The 23,044-nt window shown below is 42.9% G+C and overlaps 1 protein-coding gene across 5 annotated transcripts in view; it reads right to left on the reverse strand.

Moving 5' to 3' along the window:
- The window catches only part of TLR5 (toll like receptor 5), a 61,835-nt gene that overhangs the window by 18,184 nt on the left and 20,607 nt on the right, over window positions 1-23,044 (reverse strand). For 2 of the 5 annotated variants that reach the window (XM_033938349.1, XM_033938348.1), the window contains exons 2-3: window positions 12,274-12,334; window positions 1,928-5,024 (exon numbers count right to left, since the gene is read on the reverse strand). In XM_033938349.1, coding sequence (XP_033794240.1) covers window positions 2,450-5,024; window positions 12,274-12,284 — 2,586 coding nt within the window. In that variant the 5' untranslated portion in view covers window positions 12,285-12,334 and the 3' untranslated portion in view covers window positions 1,928-2,449. Of the gene's footprint in view, window positions 1-1,927; window positions 5,025-12,273; window positions 12,335-19,576; window positions 19,671-22,052; window positions 22,059-23,044 lie in introns of those variants that run through there. The other 3 variants (XM_033938352.1, XM_033938351.1, XM_033938347.1) reach the window with 3 other exon arrangements.

Consider the following 23,044-nt stretch of genomic DNA (forward strand, 5'->3'; position numbering starts at 1 on the left):
GTCATATGCTGAGAGATTGGAGAAGCTGGGTCTCTTTTCCCTGGAGAAGAGGAGACTTAGAGGGGATATGATAGAGACTTATAAGATCATGAAGGGCATAGAGAGAGTAGAGAGGGACAGATTCTTCAAACTTTCGAATAATAAAAGAACAAGAGGGCACTCGGAAAAGTTGATAGGAGACAGATTCAAAACAAATACTAGGAAGTTCTTTTTTACCCAACGTGTGGTGGACACCTGGAATGCGCTTCCAGAGGACGTGATTGGGCAGAGTACGGTACTGGGGTTCAAGAAAGGATTAGACAAATTCCTACTGGAAAAGAGGATAGAGGGGTATAGATAGATTACTGCACAGGCCCTGGACCTGCTGGGCCACCGCGTGAGCGGACTGCTGGGCACGATGGACCTAGGGTCTGACCCAGCAGAGGCATTTCTTATGTTCAACCTCTAACAAAACTGAGGAAAAGGGAAGCCCAAAACTCCAGTAGGAAAGAACAATATGACTCTGGGCAGGGCAGCAACAATCAGGCAGCATAGTTCCAACCTGGGCTCACTTTCTATACAGTTCAAGTGCTCCAAGGAAAAAGGCAGCTGCAGCTATGCAGCACATGTGCATCCTCTTGAGCTTATTCATTTATTTTATACAGGCAAAGCAGAGGAGGAGCCAGGCCTACAGCTCCAGCACCATGCCTTAACAATGGAAGGAGAGAACTTTAAAGGCATAATGCAATGTTCTTCAATACATCTGGACATTCCACATCCAGCCACAAAAGGAAAAAAAACAACCCAAAAATGAAGGTGGGGGCTGCCAAAGAGATCCCAGAGGGCCACCATTGTCCTGCAGGACTTGTATTGAATAACACTACGATATAGTAAAAGGAACTGATAACAAATTACTATCACCAGTTCAGGAAGTTCAAGAGATTGGGAAAACAGGAAAAATCTTTCAGGGGTATCCAACCTTGGCCTTCGCCTAGTCACGTTTTCAGAATTTCCCCAATGAATATGCTCAGTGCCACCAGCAGAATAGGCAGCGCTTTACTTATGATTGCAGAGGTGGAAGCTACTACTTGTTGGATGGTATTTTTTTTTGTTCTCTGTTTTTTTTTTTTTGTGAAGAGTACAAAACATGGACTGAAAGGGGGGCAAGAATTAACATTCTCTGGTGAAGAGGACTCATTTGTTATAGCCTAAAGTCCAGCAGCATTTATCAGGACACTGAGTATTACTGGAATTGTTAGGAAGAAAGTCTAATCTAATCTAATCTAATCTAATCTAATTCTTAGGTTTGTATACCGCATCATCTCCACGTTTGTAGAGCTCGGCGCGGTTTACAGAGAAGAAATAGGAAGGAACTACAACAGAGGGTTAGAGGTAGAAGTGTGAAGAAAATTTAGAAGACTTAGGATGCCAAGATAAAAGAGTTTCCTTGATTCCTAATTTGGAGGGAGACTTACATTTTTGAGAAAAGCCAGGTTTTCAGATGCTTGCGGAAAACTTGGAGAGAGCTCAAGTTCCGAAAAGGGGAGGTAAGGTTGTTCCAGAGCTCAGTGATTTTGAAGTGGATGGAGGTCCCTAGCTTTCCTGTGTGGGAAATGCCTTTTAGCGAGGGGAAGGATAGTTTTAATTTGTGGGAGGATCTGGTGGTATTAGGGTTTGAGGAATTCCAAGAAAGAGGGATAAAGGGAGGGAGGATACCGTGTAGGATTTTGAAAGCTAAACAGGCGCATTTATAGTGGACCCTGGCGATTATCGGAAGCCAGTGGAGCTTGGCCAGGAGTGGGGAGACATGGTCAAATTTATTTTTAGCGAAGATGAGCTTGGCCGCGGCATTCTGAATCTGTTGGAGTCTGTGGAGGTTTTTCTTAGTTAGGCTTCAGTAGATAGAGTTGCAATAGTCCAATCTGGAAAGGATGATGGATTGGACAAGGAGAGTAAAATGTTTTGATGGAAGCAGGATCTAACTTTCCTCATCATGTGAAGGCTGAAAAAGCATTTTTTTTTACCAAGGATTGTGAAGGCTGAAAAAGCATTTTTTTACCAAGGATTGAAGGTGGTCATTAAAGGACAATGTGTTTTTGTTGGTTTTTTCCTTCTCTTTTGGTGCTTGTGCCTTATGGAATTCGGTATCCTGACTACTGGTCGTCCTGAGGTCAGAATAAACTTGGAAACTTTCGTTCTATTTGTGTTCCTCTTTGGATCAGGGACACTGAACCTTGTTCACACGCATCCTGGGCAGTTGCCTAGGGTTAACCTACCTGAAGGTTTTTTCTGGTCATAGGAAAACACACCTAGACCAATGTTCATCGCAGCCAGGGTTGCCCACTGCCCGTATCAGAGGCCTAGCTCATGACAATATATAATCGGCTTCTTCCTTCCTTTTTAGTGATAAACTACACCAAAGTGGAAAAGCCAAGGTATAAAATATAAAACTGGAGCAATCCTCTTCAATTCATGATACAGTAGCAATGGTTTGTAATTGGAGAGAATTGCTTTTTCTTTCTACCTTTTCCTCTTTCAGTATTTTGTGAGAAAGTCTACTAAGAAACCAGTCAACATCTTGAAGGTCTTCTGGCCATCTAAAATATTGTCGCCTTTGCACAAATGTCCTTATGTGACTGTACCTCATTAGCTGATACTGTGAAAGTGACCCCACCACCACCATAATGAGGACATTTTTGAGTTCAGTAAAGTACCTACTTTGGGCAAAATTAAAAGCTTCTATGCACCATCCGTCCTTCAGGAACTGCTCTGTCACAATACAGATGGTCTTCTTGCTGTTTTTAATTGCTTCACAAACATTATTAATGTGGTCCTCACCTGGAATAAAGTCTCTTTCTTCAATGCACAAATTAAATCTGTTCTTAGTGCAATACTGAGAGTCCAACTGGCTTAGTAATGCATTCTGAACCCATTCAAAGTCCTTGCCACTGTAGCATATATAGGCATCATATTTACATGCACTGGCATCCATCGCTAGCATCTGGTCATCAATTGTAATGCGTATGATCCTCTTGTACAAGGTAAAACAGAATCCTCGAAAACGTGTATAAATCACAACTAAAATTATGAAAAGCACGATAGTCACTGAGCTAAAAATAAAAAGGTAAACTCTTAGAGACTTCAGGGTGGTTTCTTCATCACAATCATCAACTGTAATATTACTGAGTGGTACCCCAAAGAAGGCATCTGGAAATACACAGTAGATGTCATGTTGTGACCCAATCAATGTCACATTGGTTTGGATTAACCATAATATTAGGCTACTCAGTTCACAACCACAGATGAACATGTTGTGTGTTATGTCCAGTTGACTCAATGAGGTAAAGATCTCAGGGCTAGGAGACAGAAGCTGGTTTTTTGACAAGTCAAGTGTTGTGAGGTTGCTAGGAAAAACTCCAGGGAAAAGATAGCTCAGCAGATTTGAGGATAGGTTCAGTTTTCTTAATGATATTAGACCATGAAAAACATGTTTTGGAAGAAACTTAAGGTGGTTCTGATCTAAATGGAGAACCTGAAGCTTGGAGAGCTTGCTGAATATATCCAAACAAAATTCAGATTCCCAAATAATCTGCAACATATTCTCCGCAAGGTCAAGGTATAGCAGTTGGTTGTCTTCTGAAATGTTGCCCGAAGCTATGCATGTAGACAAACGATTTTTCCTCAAGATGACAAACTGGACTGATTGAACCTGCAAAATTTTATGGAGGCTACCTAAATCTTTCAATCTATTTTCTGTAAAATCAAGGTAAGTAGCCTTTATTGGGGTGTTTAGGTAATCCAGTTTATTTTCACTTAAATTAATAAAGAATGTGAATGGCAGAGTTTGGAAAAAATAAACCGTTTTAATGGCGTTGTCTTGGAGATACAATTGTTCTAATTTTTCTAGGCCACTGAAGGCATTGTTCTGAATAGACCCAATATTATTTTGTTGCAGGTCAATTACTATAATGTTTGAAAGTTCTTCAAAAGTATAAACATAAATTTCACCCAAAATGTTGTTCGACAGGTTGAGGTTTGTAAGGCTCTGAAGACCAGCAAATGCCTCTTTCTGTATTTGATTTATCTTATTCCTACTGAGCTGCAGTATCACCAAGTCTGAAAGATTTGCAAATAAATGTGGATTGAGAGAAAAAATGCCACCTACCGACAAATCTAGAATTTTGAGAGAACTCTCTGCAAGGCCTGCAAATGTTTCTCTGACTGGGTCTCTGGTGTTATTAAACCCAAAGCCTGGACCCATGATATGTGAACCAAAATTCAGCTGTAAAAAGCTGGTCCCCATCACAGAATTGCAAAAGTGTAGCATTTTATCACTGCTAATTCCATTACCTTGAAACTTCAGGGTGTCAAAGGTAATGCCTCTAAAAGGATTACCACAGTAGTGAATTTCAGATTTATAGAACAGGTTATTGGAGAGATCAAGAAACATATTGCTTTTTCCTTGGAGACTATGAAGGTCACCTTCACAGATGACAACAATTCTATTCATCTTCAGGATTAAAGTGTTCAGGGAGTGAAGACCATAAAATAATGAATGAGGTCTAAGGCGACTTATGTGATTGAATGACAGGTCTACAAACTCCAAGGACAAAAAATGTTGAAAATAGTCTTGTTCCAGTACTGACTCATTGAGGCTGTTGTAATACAGCCAGAGGTTTCTTAAATTTGACAAACCTGCAAAGGCCTGGGGATCCAGAACCAGCATTTCATTCTTAGCCAGGTCTAAATTAATAAGTTCTGGCAGGTTCACAAAAGCATCTTTCCGTATGATTAAATACTTAGTGAACTGAGAACCAAGTTGCAGCTCGACCAGGGCCTCCAGTCGGGTAAAGGAGGTGGCGTTCACTTCCCTGATGTAGTTGAAATTTAATATGAATTTAAACGTGTCACCAGGCACAGGAGGGATTTGTGTAAGGTTACAGAAGTCAAAATTTGCAAATCTGTATTCTGTTCTGCAGTTTCTTGCACTGGCAATTAGAAGACATCCTTCTAGGAGAAATGCGAGATAATGTAACACTGTGGTCCTAAAAGACAGGAGAGAGAGAAAGAAAAAAAAAGAAAATATTGAATAGGGATCTAGTTTCAATTAAAGCAATACAGGACATTTCAATGAACTTGTACAGTAGTACAGCATATTTCTAGCCTCGGGTCAACCAGTGTTAATTTTGGAATGGGCACCAGAGGGATGGGAACAACTGGGAATCACTGTGTCCATTTTTACACAATAGACTCGGTAAGATAGCCCTGGAGAGTTTTGTAAAGCAAGGAGGAGAGGGCCTGGAAACATTTATTTTACATGTTTTCACAGTGGCGAGGGTCTATTGAGAGGAAAAGCAGTGTGGCTCATATTTTGTTCTTGTTTTTCATTCTTTTTAATTTGAAACACATGAAAACAAATGAAATCAAACACAAAATGAAAAAAACAGACTGTGCACACCCCTAATATTAATGCCAGACTAAAACATTTTTGATGGCTAAGAGTAGAGAACTTATAAAAAGAATTCATACAGAAATGGACCAACAGCAAATTTACGCTTTTAGAGTTTGATCACGATGCTCTAAATTGCGTAAAACAAAGCAACATAGTAGATGACGGCAAATAAAGACCCAAATGGTCCATCTAGTCTGCCCAATCTGGTTCAATCTAAAAATTTGTTGGGTTTTTTTTCATTCTTCTTCTTAGCTATTTCTGGGCAAGAATCCAAAGCTCTGCCTGGTACTGTTCTTAGATTACAACTACTGGAAGTATGCTAAAATTATGCATAGGGGGAAAAATAAATCTCAAGATGGAGTTGACTGCACTTTTTATTACCCTGAAAAATAGTACAAGCCAAGTTATCCAGTTCATGAAGAAAGACTTTTGGCATCTCCTAGTACTGAACCTTGATCCCAAAGCAATAATTCTTTTTCTATTTGCTAATCATACTCATTCAAATCAATGTTATAGGTTTCATAATTCATCAGGATGGAATCAACAGAAATCTTCTTGCTGCTGGCTTAATTTGGCAGCTCTTAAAGCTCTGTCTCCACATATCTGTCTATTTCAGGGATCTCAAAGTCCCTCCTTGAGGGCCGCAATCCAGTCGGGTTTTCAGGATTTCCCCAATGAATATGCATTGAAAACAGTGCATGCACATAGATCTCATGCGTATTCATTGGGGAAATCCTGAAAACCCGACTGGATTGCGGCCCTCAAGGAGGGACTTTGAGATTCCTGGTCTATTTGCTGTTTGCACAGCTCAGGGATTTTGTTAAGTACAAGGCATGGAGCTGAAGTCAGGTCAGCAACCTCCTATCTTACTGTCTTAAGTACTCGGGAGGCTATTAGATAATGAATGTGTGCAGTTGTGTGCTTTCCCGGTGCTTCTCAATCCATTCCTTGAGGCACACGCTCACCCCGTCAGGTTTTCAGGATGTCCATAACGAACATGCACGAGTTAGATTTACATACCAAGGAGGCAAATCTCTCTCGTGCATATTCTTTGTGGACATCCTGAAAACCTGATGAGGCTAGGTATGCCTCAAAGACTGGGTTGAGAAGTACTGCACTATTCTGTAAAGGTAGTGTGTAAGTGCTATGGCATATGACTGCAAGGGGGCAAGCATGGGCAGTCCATGGGTATGGCACCAAGCAACATATACAACTTAGAAAATTCTAACAGTTGTGCACTTATTGTACATCTGCTACTAACCTGGCACAATTGATCACACCTATATTTTTGGCACAACAAAGCAGGTTTATGCTAGCATTCTATAATTATAGAACTGGTGCTCATCGTTCCCCATTGTGCTGCCTAATTCAAGGCGCCCGGTTAGAGAATTACCTCCTCACTTTCCAGCATGGTGAGATAACAACTACCTTACACAGACCAAGCCTACTGGCAAAGATAACAAAATTACCCTTTATTTGGATTTATTAACTGCCTTTTTGATGAAGAGATTCACCCAAAGTGGTTTACAATGCATTGAATAGTAATCTACCCCCCCAACCCCTCCCAAAAACGCTTGTATTATAACTATGGGAAATTATAACCTGTTAACTGTATATTATGTATGTTAGCCTGTAACCCGTTCTGAGCACTTTGGGGTGGGATAGAAAACAGCTCTACTATCTGGGATTGTGTTGAGTCGTGTGGATCAGCAGATTTTTTTTTTGTTTAATTGTTTAGTATTATCTAGTATGTATTTCAAGGGCTCCTTTTACTAAGCTGTGCTAGCGTTTTTAGCGCACGCACAAAATTACCGCACAGTAAGCTTCTAGAATAACACCAGCTCAATGCTGGCGTTAAGGTCTAGCACGCGCTATTCCGCGCGTTGAGACCCTAACACACCTTTGTAAAAGGAGCCCTAAATGTTTTTATTATGTACGTTCGTTTCATGATCCACTTTGGATAAAGGCAGACTAGAAATAAATAAACATTAAGAGCTCCTTTTACAAAGGTGCACTAGCGGTTTTAGCGCATGCACCAGATTAGTGTGTGCTAGCCGAAAATCAAACGCCTGCTCAAAACGAGGCAGTAGTGGCTAGCGCGCGCTATTCCACACGTTAAGGCCCTAGCACGGCTTTGTAAAAGGAGCCCTAAATAAATAGTTGTGGTACCTGGGGCAACAGACTTGCCTATAGCTACAGGGAGCAGGCTGAGATCAAACACACAACCTGAGGATGACGAGGAGGTAGCTCTAACCACTAGGCCACTCCTATAAGACATTCTGGCCCTGATTCTGCAAAGTGCTCTGATTGTAGGCAGCGGTAGGCATCCTACAGCTGTCTAATCAGCCATTCAGGAGGCACTTTTTCTAAAAAAAAAAAAAAATGCTCCCCAGGCAGGCCGCCTATATTGAAGGCGCCTCCAGGGAGCCTAGAGAGGCCCGCAATCCGCCTAAGCTTGCCTAAGGCTAGGCGGTAGCCTTAAGAGAACCTAGGCGGCCCTACGCGTCTCCCTAGCAGAACGGGAGACGCTTACAATGTAGGCTAGCAAAATGCTGACCTACATGGTAAGTAGACGCGGTCGCTGTACCTAATCGCGGCAAGGATCTCCCTGCCGTGATTAGTATAACGACCGCGGCTAAGGCCACAAAAGTCTCCCCTCCCCCCAGCGATCGCGGCAGGAGGGGGCCCAACCCCTCCTGCCGACCCCCCTAACGGCTCCCCCCTAAGATCACTGGCATGAGGGTGCCCAACCCCTCCTGCAGACCCTCCCGACGATTTTTTCTCATGAATGCACCACATTCAAATAGCATGGAAATAAGATTTGCAGAGAGTTTTTGTACAATAAAAGATATGCAAAATTGTGGATTTTTATCTTTGATTATACCTCTTTAAGGCATGTTCAGCTGTCAGCTTTCACAAAAAGAATGTGATTTTATGCATTTCTTCACTTGAAATTTATCTATCTGAAATAAGGTGAGTTGCTTTGCATAATTTTGTACTATATTACCTATGTTACATAATTAATGTTGCATACATATAGGGCTCCTTTTACTAAGCTGCGTTAGGGCATTAACGCACGGAATAGCGCGAGTTGACGTTAGTTCTAGCTGCGTAGCGCAGGGTTAGCGCAAGCTAATCTGCTGCATGCGCTAGCGCACCTTAGTAAAAGTAGCCCATAGTCCTGTGCTTGTTAAAAACATTTAAATTGCACATGAAAACATGGCAAATATACGAAGGGCCCTCCAAATACAGAAAAACACTGTGGGGTGGTCTACGTCACCAGGATGGTCCAACCAACCACAGGAATGTACCTAGGTACCACAGAAACCAGGTTGTACAGAAGAACAAATGATGACCAGTGCAATCATTGTTTTTATACTGGTGGAATGAGTTTGACTTTCAGTATATTGTGATATTTTGTTTGTTTTATACACCAATAAACTTTACAGTTTTAAACTCTTGCAAGTCCAGGATCTGGTTCCACATTTGTTCTTCTGTACAAATATACAAAGGGGACCTTCTATTAAAATGTGTCAACTTTTGACCTTAACATGCTCCAACACAGAATTTTAATGAGTCAAAAGCCAAAAACTAAGGGCTCCTTTTACTAAGCCGCACTAATAATAATAATAATTTTATTCTTATATACTGCCAAAGCCATAGAAGTTCGAGGTGGTTCACAGCAAGAAGCGCTGGACAATCAGCGAAGAGGTTACAGTCAAAGTCAGCGAATTTAACGCATGCACTGGATTAGTGCGCGCTAGCCGAAAATCTACCGCCTGTTCAAAAGGAGGCGGTAGCGGCTAGCGCACGCAGCAAATTAGCGCGCGCTATTCCGTGTGTTAAAAGCCCTAGCGCTTTGTAAAAGGAGCCCTAAGGGCTCCTTTTACTAAGGTGTGCTAGCGGTTTTAGCGCACGCTACAATGCCCCGCGCGCTAGATGCTAATGCCTCCATAGAGCTTGCATTAGTATTTTTTGTTTAGCGCATGGTTTGTGCATGCTAATCTTTAGTGCATGCTAAAAACGCTAGTGCACCTTAGTAAAAGGAGCCCTAAGGCTGCATGAAGAAGGAGCATTCACACAAATTTTTATTGTTGGTCATGTGTTAACAATCATATCAACACAGAAGCACTTAGACCCTGATTCTATAAAGGGAGCCTACCGATCAAGGCTCCTAACTTTAATTTTTAAAATTGGCGCCAATAATTGAAAGTTTATTTAGCTGATAGACACCTGCCACCTTGCGGTAGGGTGCCTACACCGAGGTGCTTAAACAGAAAGTAGGCACGGTTAGGGGTAAAGTTTTGGGCATGGATTGAGTTAAGCAGCGGTAGGTGCCAGTAAATTAGGCCAAGAAAATCCTGGTTTAATACTCTGGCACCTAAGGTAAGTTGATTTAGGCGCCACTAGGTGGCACCTTTGATGGGACACCTTTGATGGCACCTTTGATGGGACACAGTGGCGTAGCGAGAGTGGGAGGCACCCGGGGCAGTGAGATTTTTGAGAGCTTTACTCGACAATTGAATCTCAGACTTTTACATTTTCCCAAACTTCTCACCTCTTCTCCTCAGGACTTATTTTATAGATTTTTGAAAGAGGTGTTTAAATATTCAGAAAAGGGTCTTCTACCTCTTCAGAAGGTATATTTCCCTACCAAACCCTATTAAATGTTCTAGTCCCAAGGTTGATGACTCTGTGGTGGATGTAACAGCTGGCAGTTTGAACCTTACTAAAATCTTGGAGTCCTCTGCAGATGGAGTTATACTCAGATCTACATTGCTATATTTCAACAAGATAAATTACGCACTTATGAGACTTTTTTTTTTTTTTTAAATGAAAGAAACAAATTTTTTTTGGGGGGGGGAGACAGTAAGATTTCTATATTCTCTGATTTTTCTAAGTTATGATATCCTTGTAAATGCTTGGGGCTCATAATCGAAAGAGAAAAACATCCCAAAACCGGCCTAAGTTGGTACCTGGACGATCATAAACGAAGACGTCCAAGTGCCGATAATAAAAATAGGTTTTGGACGTATTTCTAAATGACCTAGGCCTCCATAGTGCCGCTGAATGACCTTCGCTAAATGGGATGGTTCAGGAGGAGTGTCGAGGGCGGGAGTTGAGCGGGATGTGGGCCAGCTTAGACTTAGTCATACAGCATGTATAACTGAAAGTTATACAGCCCAGGATTGACAGAACTTGGACGTTGTGACTTAGACCATTTAAAATATGGTCTAAATCACAAAAGCCTACCTAAAGTCACCAAATAAGCACTGCAAACACATAATACAGACCCACACACACTACCCCAGTGATCACCAACCCCGCCCCATAAAAATCATAATCACACCTTTAAAATTCAGCCTCCAGACCATCATCACCTGGCAGCCTGGCATAGGAAAGCCTAGTCGTCCAGCACAGAGGCGGCTTAAGCCGTCTTGGGGGTGGGTTAGGCACTGTTCCCTTTAAATTGCTGCCAGTAAGTAGTGGTGCTTCAATTGTATTTTCAAATCACTAGTTATAGGCAGGTTCCCTGGCATCTTGCAGAACTTGCCTGTCCCTCACTATTGAAAATTTGATAGTCAAACAGCACCCCCTATTGGCTGGACTGTAGGTGGAAGATTCCCACTCAGCTAGAGGAAACACTGATTTGGGGTACTTGGGGATCAGAGCTGACCTACCATTGTTACACTTTCTTTTTTTTTATATGTCTTCTCATCCTTAATAAATCACATCTGTGTAGATATTTTGGCGAGGTCTATCCTCTCCTGGGTCAATTCTTCAGAGCTCTGTGGCCAAATAAAATTATGAAAGCAGATATAAAGCAGGAGCTTTGAAAGGCTTAATAAAGCTATAAAGTATGGCCTCGGGAATGAAATTAACCTAAAATGTGAAAAAGGAGAATCTTAATCTGACCGAGCTGCCACTCATTTAAATTTTTCAAAAAAATTTGCTAGCCCTCTGCTATTTCAGCGGCCATGGGAATATGATAGACCTGTGCTTTCAGCATCTCAGTGGCATGCAGTCTCCAGCATCATGCTGGAATTACTGGGTTTTGTACAGAGAAAAGAGCATCTTCTAGCACTTGCTTTCCTCAGCACCCAGGTGTTCTCTAAGGCTCTCAGGTCTCCAAGAGTCTGGGGACAAATAGCAGGCCTGACTCAGTGGTATAGTAAGTGGGGGGGAGGAAGTCTGCCCTGGGTGCCATCTTGGTGAGGGCACCAGCACCTCTCCGCCTCTCCACCCACCCACCCCTGCTCTTTCCCTCTCCTCTTCAATAGTGTCCTCAATTTCCCATCACCATATCTCTAGCTCCAACCTGCTGCTCACACTGGCCTCAGCACTCCCCTCCGATATTACTTCCGGGTCCCGCAACTAGGAAAGCAGATGATAGCAGCGCATTAGAAATGCTGCTTGTGCCGAGGACGTTAAACAGGTACGGGGGAAGGGGAGCATGTGTGGCAAGAAGGTGTGGGAAAGGGGCATAGAAGAGGGCAAAGGGGGGGTGTGCCTTCACCCCAGGCACCTCTCACCCTTGCTACGCCACTGGTAAGATCAAGTGTAATAACCTGTACTGCGTCAAAAAACTGTTTTGGATTGGTGGACTATAACTTTTTTTAAAAATAAATCTATATTTTGATAAGCATTCCAGTATAAATTTGACTTCAGCTCGATTAATAAATGTGTTATTCATTTTTTATTTTTTTTTAATACACTTTACTGTTTCTACTTTCCAAAGTATCGCTTACTTTTTCCAGTACTAAAGGTTTGGACAGTAACATTATGGTATTTTGAAAAAGTAATGAAGAAAAAGCACAAAGTACAAGAGGGTGACGTTTTACCTCATTTTCATTTCATCTTGGTTTTCAATGTTAAATAAAACATGGATCACCGTAGAACCTCCTGCAGAAATAATACATAAAAGTTGGAACATGATCAACCATAAAAACTTAACACAGTCCTGAATTTCACAAGCCATCAGTTACTATCCAAACAATCTTGAAACATGCATGAGTGCCCTTGGTGCGATTTCATAAGCTGATTTGCTGCCAAAATTCAAGAACTTTTCAGCAATACTTTCTGCTAGTCGTGAAAAACAAATTAAATGCAACTCGTTGCTATAGTCTGTGAACGTATTTAAAATTAAAAGCAAGGTTTTATTTAGTTTAAAAGTACCAAAACATGAAAGTATGATTGTGAACTTATACCGTCACCAAAAACTGGCTACAGTAAGAACAAAAACTACAGATAAAAATTTAATTGCATAAGTTTTTGTGCAATTGTGCTGAAAAATATGCTGTGCTTGCCTTTAATTTCTGCTTCTCCTGTTAAAACCTTTGTTTTCTTTTGTAATGCAGCAGCAACCCCCATTTCCTCCCCCCTCCATGTTGCAAATGCTGAATTAGTTGTTTCTCTTCCTGCTCCCAATATGACATCTTGCCCATTGCTCCCACCCACCCAAATGAGGCAATAATGATGCAATTTCAATATTTCAACACAGGAAAGCTAGGGACCTCCCTTCACTTCAAAATCACTGAGCTCTGGAACAACCTTACCTCCCCTCTTCGGAACTTGAGCTCTCTCCAAGTTTTCCGCAAAAATCTGAAAACCTGGCTTTTCTCAAAAAATGTAAGTCTCCCTCCAACTTAGGAATCAAGGAAACTCTTATATCTTGGCATCCCAAGTCCTCTAAATTTTCTTCACACTTCTACCTCTAACCCTCCGTTGTAGTTCCTTCCTATTTCTCCTACTGTAAACCGCGTCGAGCTCTACGAACGTGGAGATGATGCGGTATACAAACCTAAGGATTAGATTAGATCTACCGATCCCCACAAGTGTTAGATAATAAAGTCTACTGTAATCTCTCTGCTGTACATATCCACCATCATTCTCAATTGTTTTTCACCCTCCTATTACCCTTACCCATCTTCTACACATATCCCTACTGTTCCCCCCACACACACTTTGTGCTAATCTTGTGTGTGAAATCCCACTCTGTCACCTTTTACTGTTTTTTTCTTGATCATAAATTACTACTACTACTAATCATTTCTATAATGCTGCTAGACATACGCAGTGCTGTACATTAAACATGTAAGAGACAATCCCTGCTCAATAGAGCTTACAATCTAATTAAAATAGACAAACAGGACAAATTACCGATTTTATAGTTCCATTTCTCAGTTAACTGCTTCCGTTTACCCTATTCAGCACTTAGTTTATAGCAGTGGCATACCAAGGTGGGGGGGGAGGTCTGCCCCAGGTGCAGGCAATGATGGGGTGCAACCGGGGTTAGCTTCATGGTCCGGGAACTTCGCTGCTCTGCCAGTGTCGGCACTTCCTCTCTGCCGGGTCCTGCCTTCACAGAAAGAGGAGGAAAGCCTGACACTGACAGAGCAGCGAGTTAATGCTGCCGACAAAGAGAGAACTCGTATACCTCCAGACTGCCTTCTAAAGCAGTAGCAGTGGTGGCTGGCTGTTGGCAGCAGTGCTCTGTACAGGCTTCTTGTGGCCTTCCTTCTGTCATGTCACTGATGACGCAGCAGAAAGAAGTCCTAGTGGAGCAGGCTGCAAACAGCCCATTTGGCGCTGCTTCTAATGGTCGGCCACCGCCACAGCTGCTGCTGCACTTGGAGGCTCAAAGGAATGTCAAAGGTCACGTGTGGGGAGGAGTGTCAGTCAGGTCCAGAGGTGCTGTATAGGGGGATGGAAGGGATGGAAAACTAGTACAAAGGGGGATAGGGAGGAAGGAATGGAAAGCTGCTGCACATGGGGAGAGCAAGGAAAAATTGTTGGACATGGGTTGGAGAAGAGGAAAGAAGATGCAACAAAGAGGAAGAAAGGGGCGAGAGGGAGATATTCTGCATATGGTGGAGGGGAGGGATACATGCATGGAGAAGAGAGAGAGAAAGAGAGAGAAATGTTGGACATAGGGTTGAGGGCAGGGAGGATGGTGCATGGGGAAAGAGAAAGAAATGTTGCACATGATAATGGAGGGGAGGAAGGGAGAGATGCTGCATGGAGGGGAATAGAGAGGTTTGACCCAGGGCACAAGACAGGAAAAGAGGGTTCATAGACATAATCGCGGAAGACAAAGGCGCGCGCCGACAACTGAGTGCAAGACGGAGGCGCGCGCCGAAGAAAATTAGTTTTTAGGGGCTCCGACGGGGGTTTTTGTTGGGGAGCCCCTCCACTTTACTTAATACAGATCGCGGCGGCGTTGTGGGGGGTTTGGGGTGTTATAACCCCCCACATTTTACTGGAAACTTAACTTTTTCCCTAAAAACAGGAAAAAAGTGAAGTTTTCAGTAAAATGTGGGGGGTTACAACCCCCCAAACCCCCCACAACGCGGCGCGATCTGTATTAAGTAAAGTGGGGGGGGGTTCCCCCACACACACACCCATCGGAGCCCCTAAAAACAGTAATTTTCTTCGGTGCGCACCTCCATTTTGCGCTCAATTGTCTGCGCGCGCCTTTGTCCCGGCGCGTTTTTGACCTGACACTGGAAAAGAGAGAGATGGTAGACAGTAGAAAAGAAACAGAAATGTTGGATATGGAAGTGTAAGGGAAAGTACAAATATGGAAGATGGAAGAGAAAGAAGAAAATGTCAAATGGGCAGGAGACTCTGGTAAGTTAACAGAAGACAAACAGAAACCAGAGCCTGGGACCAACGTGATTTGAATAATAAAATAACCAGACAACAAACGGTAAAAAAAAATTTTATTTTCTATTTTGTGATTACAATATGTCAAATTTGAAATGCATATTCTGCCAGACCCGACAGCAAGCGTGAACTAGGACCTAACAGAGAGAGGAAAAGTATTTTCTGTTTACATCATGGCACCGGCGTGAGGATGGAGAGGTTACTTGTAACCCTATGCAATGTTATAGTGCAACACTGAGAATGTTAAACTGTAACCCATTCTGAGCTCTCTGGGGAGGATAGGCTATAAAAATAAATAAATAAAATTACTAAAAATATTTTTTTATATTTGGGGGGAGGGGGAGTTAAAAAATGATCAGCCCCAGGTGTCACATGCCCTGGTTTATATTAATCACTAGAGAGGAAGAGGACGAGAAAGGGCATCAAGTCCCAAGCTTATTTGTATATAGAAAGTCAAGGCAATAATGCTGCATGCATGCCAAGTTCCCTTTCTCTCTCTCTTTTTTTTTTTTTTTTTTTTTGCAAGCAGCATGAAGACTTGCACCAATGTTTATTTGGGCTATGGACTCAAAACTCATAGTCTTAGCTAATACAGAGAGAAACTGTTTAGTTCATTATTAACTAGACACTACCAGACAAACAAGCAGAGCAGGAATTGCCACCATCCTTCTGTGTCAGTGGAGGATACATACCTACCGTGTTTCCCCGAAAATAAAACACTGTCTTATATTAATTTTGGGCCCCAAAAAAGCACTAGGTTTTATTTTCGGGTAGGGCTTTATTTTTTTTCATGTACAATGATCATCTCTCCCTTCCTCTCCTCCACCCCAATTCTTCCTATTTCCTTCCTCTTCCCCACATGTGCAGCATCTTTCCTCCCCTCTCACTCATCCCCTTGTGCAGCATCTTTCTATCCTTCCCTTCCCTCTGTGCAGCTTCTATCCCTCCCCTTGTGCAGCAGAACCCTTGAAGCTTCTATCCCTCCCTTCTTCCCATCACCCCCTGCTACCGCCGCTGCTGCGCACCCTGCCCCCCCCCCCCCCGCCGCTGACCCTTTCATCTCTCCCTCCCATATGAACCCTAACCGCGAGCTGAAATACCTGGCAACAAACAGCAGTGTCGGCAGCACAGGCTGCATCGCGGCCTGCCCTTCCCACGTCCGGGCGTTCCTCTGCCGCATCACTGATGATGTCATCAGCAATGCGGCATGGAATGACCGGGCGTGAGAAGGGCAGGCCCCGATGCAGCCTGTGCTGCCGACGCTGCCATTTGGTACCAGGTATTTCGGTCTCGTGGTAAGGGTTTCGATGGGAGGGAGAGAGAGATGGAAGGGTCAGCGGGTGAAGCGAAGCAGCCGGCGATTAGGGCTTATTTTTGAGGGTAGGACTTATTTTTGGGGTAGGTCTTATTTTCAGGGAACACAGTAATGCACTATTTATTTATTTATTTAATTCATTTTCTATCCCGTTCTTCCCAAGAGCTCAGAACGATTTACAGGTTCTGAAGTGAATCATTTCACCACAAAATAACCCCCAGTCCTCAGGACACACTTAGCCAGTCAGCTGACCCACAATGAATATGCACGAGATAAATTTGCATGCTCTACTTCCATTGTAGCAATAAATAGCAGACCAAATGTAGAACATCCATCACCAAGATTTATTCAGCACAACATATAATACTAAAAGCCTGGCTCGGTCATATTTTGCCCTTGTAAGAGCTGCATCGGCACATAAAAGGACTCCCAATGAACACACAAAAAGAACAAATGTAGTTTTAAAAGCTAAGAACTAATATAAATAAATGAATTACTCATCGATATCTATAAATCATAATGACTAAATCCTCCATTTGGTATACATAAATGTTTAAGTACCATATATTTATTTGGCTGGTTTTATATCCCATCCTGTGGTGCAGTGGTTAAAGCTACAGCCTCAGTACCGTGGGGTTGTGGGTTCAAACCCACGCTGCTCCTTGTGACCCTGGGCAAGTCACTTAATCCCCCCATTGCCCCAGGTACATTTGATAGATTGTGAGTCCACTGGGACAGAGAGGGGAAAAATGCTTGAGTACCTGAATAAATTAATGTAAACCGTTCTGAGCTCCCTTGGGAGAACGGTGTAGAAAATTGAATAAATAAAAAAATAAAATCCTCACAGGAGAACTCAGACCGGGTTACAAGTTTACATACATAATAAAGCCTGGTACAATACAACGTGGCACAATGTGACAGTCTGACAAGCAGCATTGCATGGCAAATTAGCATGGCAAACATAGTCATATATACAAGCATAGCACTGCATAGTAACATAGTAGATGACGGCAGATAAAGACCCGAATGGTCCATCCAGTCTGCCCAACCTGATTCAATTAAAATTTTTTTTTTTTTTCTTCTTAGCTATTTCTGGGCGAGAATCCAAAGCTTTACCCGGTACTGTGCTTGGGTTCCAACTGCCGAAATCTCTGTTAAGACTTACTCCAGCCCATCTACACCCTCCCAGCCATTGAAGCCCTCCCATGCCCATCCTCCTCCAAACGGCCATACACAGACACAGACCGTGCAAGTCTGCCCAGTAACTGGCCTAGTTCAATCTTTAATATTATTTTCTGATTCTAAATCTTCTGTGTTCATCCCACGCTTCTTTGAACTCAGTCACAGTTTTACTCTCCACCACCTCTCTCGGGAGCGCATTCCAGGCATCCACCACCCTCTCCGTAAAGTAGAATTTCCTAACATTGCCCCTGAATCTACCACCCCTCAACCTCAAATTATGTCCTCTGGTTTTACCATTTTCCTTTCTCTGGAAAAGATTTTGTTCTATGTTAATACCCTTTAAGTATTTGAACGTCTGAATCATATCTCCCCTGTCTCTCCTTTCCTCTAGGGTATACATATTCAGCATCATAATAAGCATCGTATTACAAGCATGGCAAACATAGCATGGCAGACATTGTATTTGGGTCTGTTCCCCTTTAAACTCTTCAAACCATGTGGATATAGTGTACAGTACAGAGCACTACAAATTGTTGTGCAATTCAACAGATCCGGCATCACGAACATCTACTCCGCAGTAACTTCTTTTCTTTGGTTTTCTGCTTGCATTATCTTACTGTGGATTGGTTGGCTGGCTGTTTTTGTCTGTACCGGATATGTGACTATGCACACACGGGTATAATTAGTGCCACAAACTTAGTGACACTACTTAGTGCTCAGAGAACCGTTATTTGCTTACGAGACCGATGGGTAAGCACAATTTAGCCCACTACTCACACGGCTCAAAATCTCAATCATTGCACTACAGTCGTCTATATGCTAAACCTTTTGATAAATTTTAGATTTTAAATTAATTCACCTACTTTAAATAACATTAAATCTTCAAATAGTTAAGTAAACAGACTTGGCTTTTAAATCATCATAAGAATTGCCGCTACTGGGTCAGACCAGTGGTCCATCTTGCCCAGCAGTCTACTCACTCGGCGGCCCTTAGGTCAAAGTCCAGTGCTCTAAATGAGTCCAGTCTCACCTGCGTACGTTCCAGTTTAGCAGGAACTTCTCCAACTTTGTCTTGAATCCCTGGAGGGTGTTTTCCCCTATAACAGACTCCGGAAAAGCGTTCCAGTTTTCTACCACTCGCTGGGTGAAGAAGAACTTCCTTAGGTTTGTACGGAATCTATCCCCTTTTAACTTTAGAGAGTGCCCTCTCATTCTCTCTACATTAGAGAGGGTGAACAACCTGTCCTTATCTACTAAGTCTATCCCCTTCAGTACCTTGAATGTTTTGATCATGTCCCCTCTCAGTCTCTTCTTTTCAAGGGAAAAGAGGCCCAGTTTCTCTAATCTCTCACTGTACAGCAACTCCTCCAGCCCCTTTACCATTTTAGTCGCTCTTCTCTGGACCCTTTCGAGTAATACCGTGTCCATCTTTATGTATGGCGACCAGTGCTGGACGAAGTACTCCAGGTGAGGGCGCACCATTAGCAGCCAAGTAAAAACAGACATGGTGGGGGCAGAGTTATGCCTGTGTTAATGCGGGTTCTCTGAGGCAGCATGGCAAAACGTGTCAGAACCCGTTGAACCCCTTCATTTAAAAGCTAAGTCTGTTTACTTAACTATTTGAAGATTTAATGTTATATAAAGTAAGTGAATTAATTTAAAGTCTGAAATTTATCAAAAGGTTTAGCATATAGACCGTAGTGCAATGATTGAGATTTTGAGCCGTGTGAGTAGTGGGCTAAATTGTGCTTACCCATCGGTCTCGTAAGCAAATAACGGTTCTCTGAGCACTAAGTAGTGTCACTAAGTTTGTGTCACTAATTATACCTGTGTGTACATATTCACATATCTGTTTCGAGTTCAATGCACCCGGGGTAATTAATTATTCCCGAACATATTTGGGTATCCTGCTTTTGTTTGTAGACATCTAATATAATAGTATCTAATATAATAAAAGCCTAAGCGCGCATGTGCACTCTTACCAGCGTGTTCCCGTTTTCCGTTCGCTGTAGGTCCCCACAGGTAGGAGTGCGCATGCGCGCTTCCACGCATCTCTCTCTCTCTCTCTCCCAAGGCGGATGTCGGCTTCAGGCGGCGCGGAGGGTGTCGGCTGCGGCAGCTCTTGGCGGCTGCAGGCCGCGGCGGCTTGAGGCGGCTGTCGGTGGAGGACAGACGCGAGGTAAGGGGTGCTGCTGGACAGGGGAAGAGATGGTGGGGAGAAAAAGGAAGGGAGGCCTACTGCTGGATGGGGGAGCAGGAAAGAGGTGCTGGGGGGAAGAAAAAGGAAGGGAGGCCTATTGCTGGACGGGGGAGCAGGAAAGAGGTGCTGCTGGACAGGGGGGAGATAAAAAAAAGAGAGAAGGGCTGCTGCTGGATAAGGGGAGCAGTGAAGTGGTGGTGGTGGACACAGGGAAGGTAAAAGGAAGGGAGAATGGATGGACTGCCAAGGAAAAAGAAAGACAGAAAGAAAAACAGAAATACAGAAAGTGGCTAAGGAGAGAGAGAAAGAAATAAAGACAGACACACACATGCTAGTCTTATAGCCCTTTAATGTAATGAGCTATAAGACTAGTATTATATAATATAGTCCTAGCATGACAAAGCATGGTAAACATAGGGCTCCTTTTATCAAGGCGCGCTTCGGGGGTTAGCGCGTTGGACATTTCATCACACGCTAACCCCCGCAGCAGCCTAAAATCCTCACGCCTCGTCAATGGAGGCGTTAGGTACTAGCGCGGCAGGCGGTTTAACACGTGATATTCCGCGCGTTAAACCGCTACCGCGCCTTTGTAAAAAGACCCCATAGTATTATATATGCAAATGTAGCGTGGCTAACCTAGTATGACATGACAGTATACCCCCATAAACTGTACCCCCAAATTCTGTATATGGTGCCTTATGTTTAGTATCGTGCACTGTACGAGTACTGTCATTATAATATTTGTCTTGGGTTGTTCAAATTTAATAAATTGTTTTAAAAAGCAATCAGATTTCTGCAATGCTTCTGACTTATTTGGGTTTATTTTCTAATGTTTAAAAACATGACATTGTGCCAAAGTTTCAAAGGCTTCACATAATTCCCTCTTATAAGAATCCTGTGTATCGGCTCCTCTTACTAATACATTTTCTGCAAACAGACTTGGTTTCTGTTAAAATTGTTCTCATTCCACAAATATTTTCTTAACCTGCTAAACAACAGAGTCCAAGGTCTAAATGAACGATAATGGAGACAAGGGACACCACCACATACATTTAAGAGTATTTTAAAATATATAGCCCACCAACTGAGCAGGTTCCCCATAAAGGAATGATTATTCCTTTAAGTACAATCAAGTCATATTTCCTTCTGTTCCATATACATTTATAACCTATAGCTCTGTGAGATTTTATCAAAAGCTGTTTTGGCTTCCAGTTATAATCATTAAATTTTACCTGATTCTTAACAATTATTATCTCTGGTACAACTTCTCTGAATCTGTTAAGATTACTGATAGCAGTTTAAGTCCTACATAATGAAATCTCCTCTGACAAGCAAATTGGCGTGGCTGTTTTATTTTTTTTCCTGTAGTGTAAGAATCAATACTGTGATAAAGGCAGGAGGGAATATCTGTCTAGCTCAGTGTTTATCAACCTTTTTTGGGCAAAGGCACACTTGTTTCATGAAAAAAATCACGAGGCACACCACCATTAGAAAATGTTAAAAAATTTAACTCTGTGCCTATATTGACTATATATAAAGTAATTTTCTTGAATAGGAATCAAATAAACACAAAGAAAGTATTTTATAATTACTTTATTATGAAATATTAAGTAAACAGAATAGTGAAAAATTATAAAATACTTTATTCAGTGCGAAACCTGGGCCTGTTTGGCTGAACACAAAGCTGATATTCTGGCTGGAATCGAAGAAAGACACACACGTAGCTCTTCGTCAACAGCAGTTCCCTTCACCGCCCCGTCACCGCCACTGCCATCCCATTCACTGCCCCGTCACCGTCCCCGCTGCATCCATATAAGCCTTAGTACTGTAATATTTAGCTTATTCCTTTCTTATAAATCAAAGTTCCTGCTGCTGAACTAGAGAAAGAGATGTTCAGCTGGCAGGGCTTTGTTTATAAATTTTTATCAACACAACTAATATACTACTTTATCCTAAAGCAAAAAATAAATAAATAAATATAATTTTTTTTTCTACCTTTGTTGTCTGGTTTCTGCTTTCCACATCTTCTCATTCAATTCCTGCCATCCACTGTGTGTCTTCTCTCTACGTCTTCCATTTGCTGTTACTGTGCCTCTCCCTTCACCCCCCCCCCCAATTGATCTAGCACCCATTTTCTTCCCTCCACTCCCCCATAGTCTGGCATCTGTCTTCTTCCCACTCTGTCTTCCACATTTCCCTTCAGGGTCTGTTCCTCTCCACCCTCCTTCAATGTCTGTCCTATTCCTTTCCACCACCACCCTTCCCTCCCTCCTTTACCATCTGTTCCTTTCTACTACCCTTCAGCTCCTCTCACGTGGCTTATCTATCTACCTTCCTCCCTCTTATTTTCATGGCACGTTACAATGTAATTTGTGCAAGCCACTGGAGCCTGCGAGCTCAGTCCCTGTCCCATCCCCACAAACCATCTCGCTTCTGTGCTCCTATTTTCTCCATTTCTAATATCTCCCCTATGTATCTGTCATTGCCCCCCCCTGTGTCCATATACCATCCCCATGGCATGTCCCCTTTATGTCTCTGTCCCTATGCCCCATGCACATAATTTCCCCTCTTTCTGTTACCTTCCTGTGTCCAGATTTCCCCTATCTTCCTCTTCCATACCAGTGTGTCTCTTCTTTTCAACCCCATCTAGCTTTTTTCCCTCTTTCTTCCCCTCCCTGCTTCTAGCATCTGGCTCACCTGCCTGTCCTTCCCTTTCTTTCCTGCTGTGGGTTTTTCTTTCCGTCTTCATCCCCTTGGCCCAGAATCCTTTTCCCTTTCACTCCCTCCTTCCAATTTGAGCCGGGAACACAAGCGATCGCACGGTCCCCGCAGCCACCACTCGCCTGCCCAATTGATCCTACTGTTTAGCCAGCTCTCTCCCTTCGCCTCACCTTAGTTTGTAGGTTTTGTTTTTCGGCGACATGCACGCGCGGCTGCACAGTGTTCAATCTTCTGCTCTGCTGCAACTTCCTGTTTCCGGTTGCGTCAGAGCAGAAGATCGAAACTGAACAGCAGCGGGGACCAGGGGAGTCTCATGGGAGCACGTGCGGGACCCGGCCTGAGGCCTAATCAGTGTCTGCACCGTACGGCACACCAGGCAACATCTCGCGGCACACTAGTGTGCCGCGGAACAGCGGTTGAAAAACACTGGTCTAGCTGATACTTTGGTGAAAACAAATAGAGGGGCATAATAAAAAAAACCCCATCTAAGTCCCCTTTTGGCCTAAGGTCTTAAACGTTGAAAGTAGAA

Source organism: Geotrypetes seraphini, chromosome 3, assembly GCF_902459505.1.
Source record: "Geotrypetes seraphini chromosome 3, aGeoSer1.1, whole genome shotgun sequence".
Lineage (NCBI taxonomy): Eukaryota > Metazoa > Chordata > Amphibia > Gymnophiona > Dermophiidae > Geotrypetes > Geotrypetes seraphini.